The following is a 12,143-nucleotide window of genomic DNA, read 5'->3' on the forward strand; positions in this document are numbered from 1 at the left end:
CCCAGAGCGCCGCGGGAAGGGAGAGGCTCAGAGCGACAGGTGCAGTCCGCAGGCACTCCCGGGACGTGGGAGACGACCTGCAGGGGCTCGGAGTCGGTAAGGCGCGGAGAGGGCTCTGTCCACCCCCAGGGCTGCACCGGCAGGTCCCTCCTCCCGGGTGCGGGCGGATTAGCGGGCGGTGGTGCCTGGGCAAGGGGAGCCCTGCGTTCTCCGGACAACCGGCACGGTCTGGGAAGGTCCAGTTCCGGCTCCGGTCCGTGTCCTCTCTCGGGCAGCCCCGTCCCAAAAGACGGTGCCACTAGGCACGGGCGCCCGGGCGCGTGCCCATCAGGGAGGCTCAGGCTCAGAAACTCGCGCTCTGCGTGCCAGGGGCTGGGTACCCCGGCTCCCCGCGGCGCCTTCCTTCCCCGGCCAGCACCCTTCGCCGGCGCGACCCGGGCGCCCCCCGCGCGCCATGGAGCTGGCGGCCGGGAACCTCAGTGAGGGGAACGCGAGCGGGCCCGAGCCCCCCGCCCCGGACCCCAGGACTCTTTTCGGCATCGGCGTGGAGAACTTCATCACGCTGGTGGTGTTCGGCCTGATCTTCGCGCTCGGCGTGCTGGGCAACAGCCTGGTGATCACGGTGCTGGCGCGCAGCAAGCCGGGGAAGCCGCGCAGCACCACAAACGTATTCATCCTCAACCTGAGCATCGCCGACCTGGCCTACCTGCTCTTCTGCATCCCCTTCCAGGCCACGGTGTACGCCCTGCCCACCTGGGTGCTGGGCGCCTTCATCTGCAAGTTCGTCCACTACTTCTTCACCGTGTCCATGCTGGTCAGCATCTTCACCCTGGCCGCGATGTCGGTGGACCGCTACGTGGCCATCGTGCACTCGCGGCGCTCCTCCGCCCTGCGGGTGTCCCGCAACGCGCTGCTGGGCGTGGGCGTCATCTGGGCGCTGTCCATCGCCATGGCCTCGCCGGTGGCCTACCACCAGCGCCTCTTCCACCGGGGTGTCAGCAACCAGACCTTCTGCTGGGAGCAGTGGTCCAGCCAGCGCCACAAGAAGGCCTACGTGGTGTGCACCTTCGTCTTCGGCTACCTGCTGCCACTCCTGTTCATCTGCTTCTGCTACGCCAAGGTGGGCCCGGAGGCGGCTCCTGCGTCCCTGCACCCCTTTCCGGGACCCGCAGCGGCCCCGCCCCTTTGCCCTCATTCCTCAGAATTTTCTGCGGGGACCGCGCGGTGACCCTTTCCTGCTCCCTCGGCCTCGGCTTGGGCTCGCGGGTCTGACGTTGCGCGGAAGTTACTCGGAGTTTGGGCAACGCCAGGGAAAGTTTGCAGCAGGTCACTTTCCGGGCGCCCGTCCTCTCGCCCCGGCCCGGGGCCCTGAGGTTGTCCCGGCGGAAGGCGGCGTCAACGCCCACTTCTCAGTAGGGGAAACCGCGCCGCCCCTTCAGCCAGCGCGAGGGCTGCCCCACGTGGCCGCAGGGTCACGGCGAGCGCTCCATCCTCCTGAGCGCACGCCTTTGCCAGGTGGAGGCTCCGCGCCCCTCCACAGCCCTCAGCAGGGCCTGATGGGGAGATTTCCCTGCCCGCGGGGCGCACAGGGTCGGGGCGGCCGGCGGGGACCGGCTCTGTGAAGCCGCTGCTTCTGGCGACAGAGCTTTGACTTTCGTCTTATACACAAGTTGGGCGTTACAAATCCAAGTGGTTAGACAGTGTTTCTTCACGGAGTCTTGAGGGAGTCTCCAGAGAACTTGGGGTGGATGGGCTTCCAGCTGCTGCTTCCCCGTTTCAGTCCTTTTAGGAAGGGGTAAGGAATATGAAGTGCCTCGGGGGGCAAGTCTAAAGCCCTATCGCTGAGAGACACACTGTTGACACACCTCTGGTCCCCTACCCCTGCACCTCCTTATTGGGAAAATGGCTGTTAACCTTCCTGGTGCCAGCCTCCCCCTCGTAGCTCAGCACGATCACATTCTCTTTCATTAATAACACATGAGTCTGAAGATTTTATACTGATCTGAAAGTCTTGTTTATACTGGAGTAAAAGTATATGCTGGATAGTTAAGAGACGTGATTCACAGGGTGAGCTCCGCTCTCCCCGACACACCCTCCCCAGACCCATCACCATGAGAAAAATACTGCTGTAACCACATTCTGAAATTTCCACCATTTTCTCTTCATCTCCCTCTCTGTATCTCTCATTCTATTTCTCATAAGGCGGGGACTCTAGGACTCTGAATAATCAGATGAGGTAGAACGGCAGTCATTTCTTATATTCAATTCATAGAGCTTTTTGGGTTTTTTTTCCCCCCCAGCAGAAATCTTGACTAAAAGCCACCTGGTTTTGTTTGTCCCCTCCCCCCACATCATCTGTGTTGAGTTATGTCTGTTTTGAATGGTAATATTTCTGGATGTGATCTGAAAGAATGTCCTGCATCAAAGGGTTATATATAAAGAGATGTGGTAACTGGGGAAATTGGGAGGTCACTGCAGCTTAGCTCTTCAGTAAATGGCTGTTTTATTCATTTCATCTTCTGCAAACGCAAATCAAAGCTTGGTTTGCACAGCCCAGTGGTCTCCAGTGTGCGCTATCTCACTTAATCTGCAGGCCACCCAGTGGGTTGGAGCTATTGTGCATATTTTATTGATAAGGAAAGAGGGTTCTGGAGGAGTGAAGCAGCTGACCCAGACTATGAAGCTGGTAAAGGCTTCAGGGAGGATTTCAGTGCAGGGATTCCCAGTCCCCCAAGAGAGGGGCAATTGCTGAGGGCCTGTGGGGCATGGACCTTGGGACTAGAGTGACTCTTACAATATTTGCTTCTTCAATCATCATGACATGGATTAGACTTGAAGCACATTCTTCCTTCATTTCCCGAAAGTCTTTGGGGAACATAGTTCAGGTCTCCTTAATGGAAACAAGGTAAATGTCTAGGAATAAATTAGGTTACATTTCTGTCATTTGAGAATTTATACAAGTCACACACAGGGCAAAATTTAAAATTTTTCAAAAATTCAAAAAATATATTATCATTGGGATAGTTTTTATATGGAAATAGTTTGCTTTTAAGCATAACTGGAACTTTCTTTGGAATTCAAGGTAATATTTGCATATTTATTCCAAACATACTTGGGTGTTTTCTCCACTGACCACTCAGCAGCATTCCTTAGGCGTTTTGCAGTTACCCAGACGTGATCCCCCCGAGTTTGTGGAAGGAATGAGTAACCCCCGGGGTAGTGTTAGGAAGCAGGTAACATTTGACTTTTCCATATGGAGTCCTCTCCAGGTGGCCGTCTCTGATTTTGTTTCGCTGTGTCTCCTCTTGTCCCTTGCTTTCGGTCTTCTGGGAAGGCTGTCCCCAAAGAACCTCGCCAGGCCGGTCCTCGCCAGGCAGGGTCCTGTCCAGCCCTTTCCTTCTCCTGGAAAGTTCTCATTTGTTCCTGCCAAAGCCTCTCTTCTATCTTCGCCTTAGATTTGATTTCTTATACCCCAGTCTCTGTTGGCAGGACAGTAAACTAACCCATTGTCAGTGTGCAGAGAGTGATCCCAAACGTCCCTGTAGCAAGTGAAAGTCTTGTCTTGCAGAGGCTGCTAAGCCTCTGTAGGAAGTGAGAAGTATCTCAGTAGAGCTGGGAATTTGGAGTCGGAAGTTCATGCCCCCCGTGATGGCTGTTTGACCTGCATAGGAATCGTGAGGGTGTGAATAAGTCCCCTGGCTTCCCAATCAGGGAAGGGCCGTCCAGAAGGGCTGCATCCCGCCGAACGGAGCAGGCTTTCACAGTAAGTCCAGTTCCATTAAATTACTTCCGTGCTGCGGCGCTTCAGGGGGACAGAGAGGTGGCTGGAACACTGCTTCCAGTTTTTGGAGAGACTCATCGAGTAACCGGTGGACAGTCTAAAGCCCTTAGTCACCCAGAGCTAATTTTCCTTAGATTTTTCACTCAGATGGGACGTAAGAAAGAACTCAACACCAGTGTGGCATATGTACAGCCGTCTCGGCCCTGTTGTATAGCTTATGTTGTAAATTCTTACATAGAACCAAAGTGACTCACATCATTTCTCCTGAGTATTACATTGGCGAGAGAAGACAAAGCTAGTTTCTCTAAGGAAGGAAACCATTGTCTCCCTGGAAGCCTTCCTGATGGGACATTAATTGTAGAACCTTGCTGAACGGTCTTCCAGTCATCAGTGATGCTGGAGGGCAGTCTGTAGTTTTTCCGTGTATCTAGGATTTAACATATGACAGGGACCTGGGGATTGTTAAAATGTAGAATCTTGGGGGAAGCCAAGGTGGAAGGGAGACCAACAAGGATGCACATATGGGTAGCGGTGTGGCTCTTTCTGGACGAAACCGCAGAGCTCCCTGCACCAGAACTCTCTGCCAGCAGGTGCTCCGGCCACAGATGGCACCTGGGCACCCCTCAGGGTTAGAGGAACAGGTGTCCTTGGCAGTTCTTAGTCATCATTACTCCACCACCTCATGTGAATTTCAGTTTGAATGACGTTGCAAATGACGGTGGTCCCATTTCAGAACGTCAAGAAGTGTTGCAAAATGGACAGTGATGTGTGGGGTCTGAGACAAACCGATTTTATGAGTCTGTGTTTTTCAGGTCCTTCATCATTTGCACAAAAAGTTGAAGAACGTGTCAAAGAAGTCAGAGGCATCGAAGAAAAAGGTAAAAATATTCGTGGACTTACAGCCTGTGCGCGTTTCTAGAGCTCAGTTTACGTATACTCTTAGCTCTCCTTGCAGCCACCCTGTGCCTGTGACGTTTTGGTTCCTGGGTACAGAGATTTGAGATGAGCCTCTTACCACTAGGCAGAGGGTAGAAATGGGAAGTGAGCTGTTGAGGGTGGCCAGGTGACCGTGCTGCGAGAAAACGTGGATGGAAGTCTCGGGAGGGATGGAAGTCTCGCGAGGGATGGAAGTCTCGGGAGGGATGGAAGTCTCGGGACGGGGGGGCGGGGGGGAGGTGCATTTTCTGGATTCTCAGCCTCTTGAGAAGGTATGTGCTAGGTTGGTTGGGACAGAGTGTCGAGTGGCTGGATCCACACTTTGCATGAAACTACCGTCATGTTATTGTGTATTGACCGTCTCTGATGTGATGCCAGGAGGCCCTGTCTTAATAATCTTTCGGGAGAGTGTTACAGCCTCTCCCTGAAGCCTCAGAAGTAGATGCACTGTTCGTCTCTCTTCCTCCCAGACTTCTGCTGACTTTGGCCCCGAGGGGAGAGAACTAAAGATGGGAGGGGCCTCGGGGGATTTCAGCCCATTTTTAATTGTCTTTTTCATCCCGTGAATTCTGAATTCCGGAAGCTTCTCCTGAAGAGTATTACAGCATCTAACATCCTGCAGTTTATCACACTACACATTTTGAGGAAAAACTGTTTTACAAATCAGGATTAATTTACCTCTTATTCAGATAATATCTATATCATCTCTGATTTTTAGAAAGTAGAATGAAAGTTGATGAGATTATTAGGCCCTATGATTAGGGAGGAGGAGATTATAACCAGCATCTTTACCCGCAAATATTACTCATAACATCTTAAAATACCTTGTTTTTCCTTCTAAATATTTATTATGATCAAGGACACATAATTTGCAGAAATTATAGTTTAATCAGATTTGCTTTAAAAACTTCTGCATAAATAAAGTACAGCTCTTCCTGACTTTTCCTTGTTTATAAACAATAATGTGGCTAAAAAACACACCTGTTCTCAGAGCCCGTGAAAAGAAATAGCAGAGAGTTGGTTAAAAAGCACAGAATTTAGCTCATATTTGAAGAGGTTAACACCCTGGGGGAGGGTGGGGGTTGCTGAACTTCTGCAGAGGTTATGCCCTTGGAACGTGGTACCTGCTTATGACTGATGCCAAAGATTTTCTGCCTCTTGGCAGGAAGGAAATAAAACTTCTTCAGCATTGGCTGGATCTTACTTGCATGCTACAGTTAGTTTTAGTCTCTATATTTGAAAACTGTTGGAGAGAAATTGCGGAGGTTCCAGAGGAGAAAAAGTGATTAAAAGAATGAAAATAGGGCTTCCCTGGTGGCGCAGTGGTTGAGAGTCCGCCTGCCGATGCAGGGGACACGGGTTCGTGCCCCGGTCCGGGAAGATCCCACATGCTGTGGAGCGGCTGGGCCCGTGAGCCATGGCCGCTGAGCCTGCGCGTCCGGAGCCTGTGCTCCGCAACGGGAGAGGCCACAGCAGTGAGAGGCCCGTGTACCGCAAAAAAAAAAAAAAAAAAAAAAAAAAAAAAGAATGAAAATAGATCTTGGAAGAAATGATTAGAAAAGCTTCTGTTTTACAGTAAAATGATCTAAAGATCAGTGATTAGTTTAACATTTACATCATTTGGTTTTATGTGTATACGTGTGTGCATGGGGGTGTGTGTGTGTGTACATGTATATGTGTGGGTATATATTCTATACGTATGTGTAAATGTAATTCTTACCATGGGAGAAGTTCTCAGCATTTGGAGGAGGGAAGCTTTTCTCTTCGATGCTCACAACCTCTGACCCTTAATAACCACTGAACAGATGGCAGATCTCTTTTGATATATTTAATTGCCTCTTTGTTTGCACAGAACAAATAGAGTGCGGTGCTGGGGCGTGTGTGTGTGTGTGTGTGTGTGTGTGTGTGTGCACCTGCGTCTAGGCAAGGGATAGCACACAGGTGCGGGGGTGGGGTGGGAAGAGGGAATGGGAGAGAGAGAGGAGAACAAGTAGACGGGAGACAGAGGGGGAAGAGCAGAGGGTCCAGGATGGAAAGCCAGCTTGACTGTCAGCCCTGAAGGCGGAGACTGGATTGTCTCATGGTGATGCCTCCCCGGGTCTTCGCGCAGAAAAGTGTTCCTGGTGTGTATACATGTTCAGTTGCTGGCGGATGACGGGGTGATGCGATAAGATTTTGATAGTTCCTTCATTTCAGCTGCGCCCATTTCCAGCTCCCCTCTCAGTGGCTGAGTAGGGCACCTTCCTCTGTGCTGTATCCACCCACCTGGGGACCCCTTAGTGTTAAGGCTGGTAGCACTCACGGGGCAGAGAGTTGTTGGGTCTTCCATCACAAATGTGCCGAACAGTTATCCTGCATGTTTGGAGGAAAATACAAATGAAGAGTGTGATTTCCGTGGCCAAAATAGTAGTAATCATAGTACAGAGCCCTGTGCTTCATTAATGCCAGGCTCTGCTGGACATAAAGACACGTTTTCTGGCACAAGGCTGATTAGATACTAAAAGGAGATTCTTAAACAATTTCCGCGAGACTTCCCAGTGGGACAGACCTCCCCACCGGATGGTTCCTTCTAATAAGGAAGCAGATGCGAGGCCCTTTTGGTACCCTCTCAACCACGAGGTTCTTTCAGCAGCTGCTCTTTTTTTCCCCTTCTGGCTTGAAGTAATTCAGCGAGCTTTCTGGCCGTCATTTATACAATTCACAAAATGTTTTTCATCACTCTCATCTTTTAGTCACTTTTTTCTTCTCTGCCAAGTTCCATTAGACGGATTATGAATAAAATTCTTTGAAGAAAAAATAACGGATGTCTCAGATGGCTTGAAAAGGAGCATCTCAGAGGAGGAGAAATTAGTATTTTCCAGATACTTTCAGAGTGAGGAGTAACAAGAAGACAGGCTAATAAAACACCCAACCTCGAGTATAGGAATTAGTACAGAGATTTAGCACATGACCTTAAATGATACCTTCTTCTCTATCAGACGATGATACAGTGGTTCTGTACTCTGCACAGACACGTGGGAAAAGTAGGAGGTGCATCGGATGCACGTCCATCTGTGATTGAGGCCAATGGTAACTGTAAGAAATGAAAATAGCCTCATTCCCCACAGAGGGGACTTGTCTCCTTACCTGCTGACATTTCAAAGGAGAAGAGAGGAAGCAGCTTTCGCGAATCCTACCGAGGAGACGGCGTGGGTCAGCCTAGGCGCTGTCAACATGGAGGAAATACTTTAGCCTTTCACTTGGGGTGGATGAGATGATTTGCTTTTGTTGTGGCCTTTGTGGAATTCTTCACCGGTTCTTCAAACACCCGATTGAGATGTTTAGAAAGGCAGGTTCCTGGGCAGCTACCTAATTCCCGTGACCTGTGGAAGCAGAGCCATCGGGCATGAGGCCCAGATACCAGAATTTTTGCAAAGCTCTGCCCTGCGTGATGATGGTGCGCTGATCTGCTGGAAACCTGGTTCGTGGTTGTTAGTACAACGCCTTATTTTGACCACGTCTTGACCTGGAGCTGGCGTATTCCAGGCGCCTGCTTTCTGAGTCGGGTGTTGGAAGCAGTGCTGGCTGCAGGCCCTGTTCTGCAGTGTGGACTTCTCTCCTGCATTCCCTCCCACGTCTTCCCAGTTCCCTGGACCCAGAGGCATCTGCAGCAAGCCTGTACTGCAAAGGAGACAGAGGAAGAAGCCGTGTACCGCCTCTGCCTACACGCAGGGATGCGCTCACCTAACGTGATGCCATGGCCGTGTGGACGCCTGCAGGGCTGCGGGGCTGAGCGCCAGGGCCCGTGTGCAGGGCACCCACTGCTGTACCAGCTCTGACGGGCTGAATGCCTGTGAAACAGGCGGGAAATAAGTAGTGAACCCTTGCTGACACTAAGCGGGGAGCACAAACATTCTATTAAACTCTTTTGGGAACAGGCTTCGATAAATGATACAGTTTATATAAGTACCGATTGAGTATTCTTCCCTAATTTATATCGTAATTGTAATCCGGTCACATTTCAAAGCTACAGGTAGACCGAGAAAAAGAACCTCGTTCATGGTTCTGAAAAGACCAGTGGAACTGCTAAAAAATAAAAGGTAGATGTTGAATGGACTTGGGTAAACAGACAGTAACAAACACCCCAAAGAAAACATACCATACTGCCCATTGCCCTACAATGATGCAAAGATACACCGTGGCTCTTGTCAGTAAGCTGCTGGGGTGTATTTCTGCCCTAAGCTTGGTACTTAGTAAGAACTTCCTAAAAGGAACAGTGAAACAGAATATCCAGAGAGTGTTTTGTGAAGCACAGAGATCTTCTTATTGTCTTGGAAAGAACAGACGATGTGTTCCGTTCTGTTTGCAGGTGGAGTTATGTCTAGATGGTTTTTATTAAAGCGTCTGGGAATGTGTCCCGCACACTAATGGGTAAACAGGTTGACAGCAGACAGTCCCTTACTGTATGTGAGCGGATTGCTGTTGGCTTTGTGCGTCACGTGGTCGGTGGCTTCAATCTGTATACCTGCCACCCTATAAAAACCCGTCCTCAGGTTTGTACCTGAGTTGTTTGAAGCGTTGAAATGGACCAGGCCCAGTCAGGGAATTGTCAGGTTGGGTCACCCTCTTCACAGGCCAGGAAAGTGAAGCCCAGGGAGGTGACATCAGTTTTCAAAGGTCGCTAACCCGTTTATGGCTGATGTCAGTCCTTGGCTTCTGCACGGTCCGTGCACCTTCTGATGGTGAGCTTAGCTCTCATCTCCAGCCCCGCTGACCACTGCGTTTGCCTTGACCTCGACCTGAGGTCTGAGTGTCTCCTCTCCCGTTTCTGCTTGGGCTTCCCGGCTTCCAGCCCGTGTCTTGGACAGACTTCCTCTCTGAGTCAGTCTGCTACCTCGTGCCCCTCCTGGAGGAGCCTTAATCCTTACCTTCGGGGTGGTGTTGTCCTTAACAGCAGGATTCTAATTCATGGGGAGTAATAGGAACGTCATCTTGTCAGGTGGGAACATTCCTGCAGGGCCGGGGTCTGCGCTTCTCCCGGGGAAGCATGTGTGGGTCCACAGTGGTTCCCTAGTTGTGGAATCACTTTGCTCCACCCTGTGAGGTTGTAGGAGAAAGAAGCCTCCTTCCTTCTTTCTCTCTCCTTCCCCTCAACCTCCCCCCCCGCACACTCGTGGATCCCAGTCGAGATCCCAGTCTCTCTAGAGGGGAAGGTGGACAGGGGACCACCAGGTAGTGCTTACAGTGGATTTAGGGTCGTGACTGGGAGGGGATGATGGGCACCCGCGCTCTCCTGCTCTGGGAGGTGTCCTGATGGTCACGTTTCCACTCTGCACGTTCAACACAGTCTTTAGAGCATCACAGCCTGGGCTTGATCTGAGGAGGAAGAGAGGCTCCTGCATTCCCAACCTCAGGGGAGAGAGGGAAAGCATCTCTCTCTCTCTCTCTCTCTCTCTCTCTCTCTCTCTCTCTCTCTCTCTCTCTCTCTCTCGTCTTTAATATTCCTTTCACCTTCAAGGAGCAAACGCCCTAGAAGAGAATGGAGGGGGATGGGCGCTGGCGCAGGAGAGCGAGCCAGCAAACGTCCCCCCTGTGATTCAGTCACAGGACTGAGCCCACAGAGCTGCCCTAAGGCTCTGTGGTCCAGACAGCCCTGGGTGCTCGGAGACGAGGATGCGGCTGCCGTTACCAGGTAGACCTTGTGGGATGTTCTCTCCCCGAGCGCCCGCTGTTCAGAGCACGGCTTGGGATCACAGAGACCGGCCTCCAGCTGTAACTCTGCGTCCCGCCGGGGGGTGGGGGGGCGGTGGCGGGCAGCAGGCCCTGTCCTAGCCAGGCTAGGTCTCAGCGTCCTCATCTACACCGCGGATCATCACGCGGTCTGCCCGGATTCGTGGCAGCGAGTGAAGAACGCAAAGCCAGCAGTCAGCCGAGGTCGCCTCTCGGTGCCCCCACCCAGCCCTGGTTCTGCCGTCAGGCGGTTGAGCCCAGCTTACACGCTTTTAAGGAAGAAACCAGCTGATGGCTTTCTATTTTATACTTTAAAAATTGTTAATAGCCCACTGTCTTTTGTTCGAATCCCTAGAGATGGAGTTTTCAGTTAGTTGCGCTGTTGGCTTTTCAACGTGTCCTGATTTGGTGGTGATGGAGCACAGGAAAAGTGTCCCAAGACTTAACCCCAGCCCTTTAGGTTTGCAGCCCGTGGCGGGCACTCAGAACAGATGCAGCGGGGAGACGGGGGCACACGCGTGGTGCGCGGGAGGGAGGGCTCCTCTTGTGCCGAGGTTCTTGCCCAGGGAAGATCTTCTCCCATCATCTGCTCAGCAGAAACCTCAAAGGACGCGTGTGGACCCTGCCTCTGATTTCTAGGTGTTTCAGATTCAGGAGTGGCAGGGAAGGGTGGAGACACAAGCAAACAGGGAGACAGGCCCTGAAATGGCTCTCTGGACCCACTGCACGTGTTGGGAGTCTCTAAGTTTGTCCAAGTTCAACAAGGAGAAATAAACATCTCTTCTTGTCTGTTGAGGCAACTCTCGGAAGCAGCGTTCACGAGCTCAGCTGAGCTGCCTCCCTGGGCTCAGTCCCACTGTGTGCTGTGCATCGGGTTGTAAAGTTACCGTGTTCAGTCTGTGTGTTCCTGTTGCCATGACTCAAAGCACGCTTCCTGTTATCCATACGCGTTTCACATACCTGCTAGAATTATTCCCTATGGAGGGTCAAGGCCGGTCCCGGGGAAGCTTTGAACAAAACTGCTGCGCGAAGTGAAGGTTAACACCTAAGGCGGATTTAGTACGTACTTGATCCTGTGAGAATACACAGAAAATTCTCTCAGGGCGTGCTGTAAGAGGCTGGGTTCCTTTCCTGCTGTAATCGATGCATCGCCTTTCTTTTCCTTCTCCTAGACTGCGCAGACGGTGCTGGTGGTGGTCGTGGTTTTCGGGGTCTCCTGGCTGCCTCACCACGTCATCCACCTCTGGGCTGAGTTTGGGGTCTTCCCACTGACGCCCACCTCCTTCTTCTTCCGGATCACCGCCCACTGCCTGGCGTACAGTAATTCCTCCGTGAATCCCATCATTTACGCGTTTCTCTCTGAAAATTTCAGGAAGGCTTATAAGCAGGTGTTCAAGTGCCACGTTCGCAATAAGTCACCTCTTAATGACACTAAAGAAAATAGAAGTCGAGTAGACACCCCGCCATCAACCAATTGCACTCACGTGTGAAAAAAGATCAGCGTGTTCTTCGTGCGGCGTTTCCATACTTGTGGAGTAGACACGTAAAAAATACAATGAGGTGTTAAACAAGGCAGCAACTTGTTATCTTAACAACAATTCATATTATATTAATTAAATTCCACTTATGTTTAAAAAGTACTTTGATCTACCTGGAAAATCCCTAGGTCTAGTGAAAATTATTTCTAAATTTTATTTTATTTCTAAATTTGATTCCA

General features: G+C 51.2%; 1 protein-coding gene across 1 annotated transcript; it reads left to right on the plus strand.

Moving 5' to 3' along the window:
- Positions 1–454: 454 nt before the first annotated feature.
- GALR1 (galanin receptor 1) lies at positions 455–11,916 on the plus strand (the record flags this gene model as incomplete). The annotated part of the gene is made up of 3 exons (XM_082667234.1): positions 455–1,120; positions 4,594–4,659; positions 11,599–11,916. The coding sequence occupies 3 exons, from the start codon at positions 455–457 to the stop codon at positions 11,914–11,916; spliced, it is 1,050 nt and encodes a 349-aa protein (XP_082523360.1).
- Positions 11,917–12,143: the final 227 nt, after the last annotated feature.

This window comes from Grampus griseus (genome assembly GCF_964374135.1).
Source record: "Grampus griseus genome assembly, chromosome: 12".
Classification (NCBI taxonomy): Eukaryota; Metazoa; Chordata; class Mammalia; order Artiodactyla; family Delphinidae; genus Grampus; species Grampus griseus.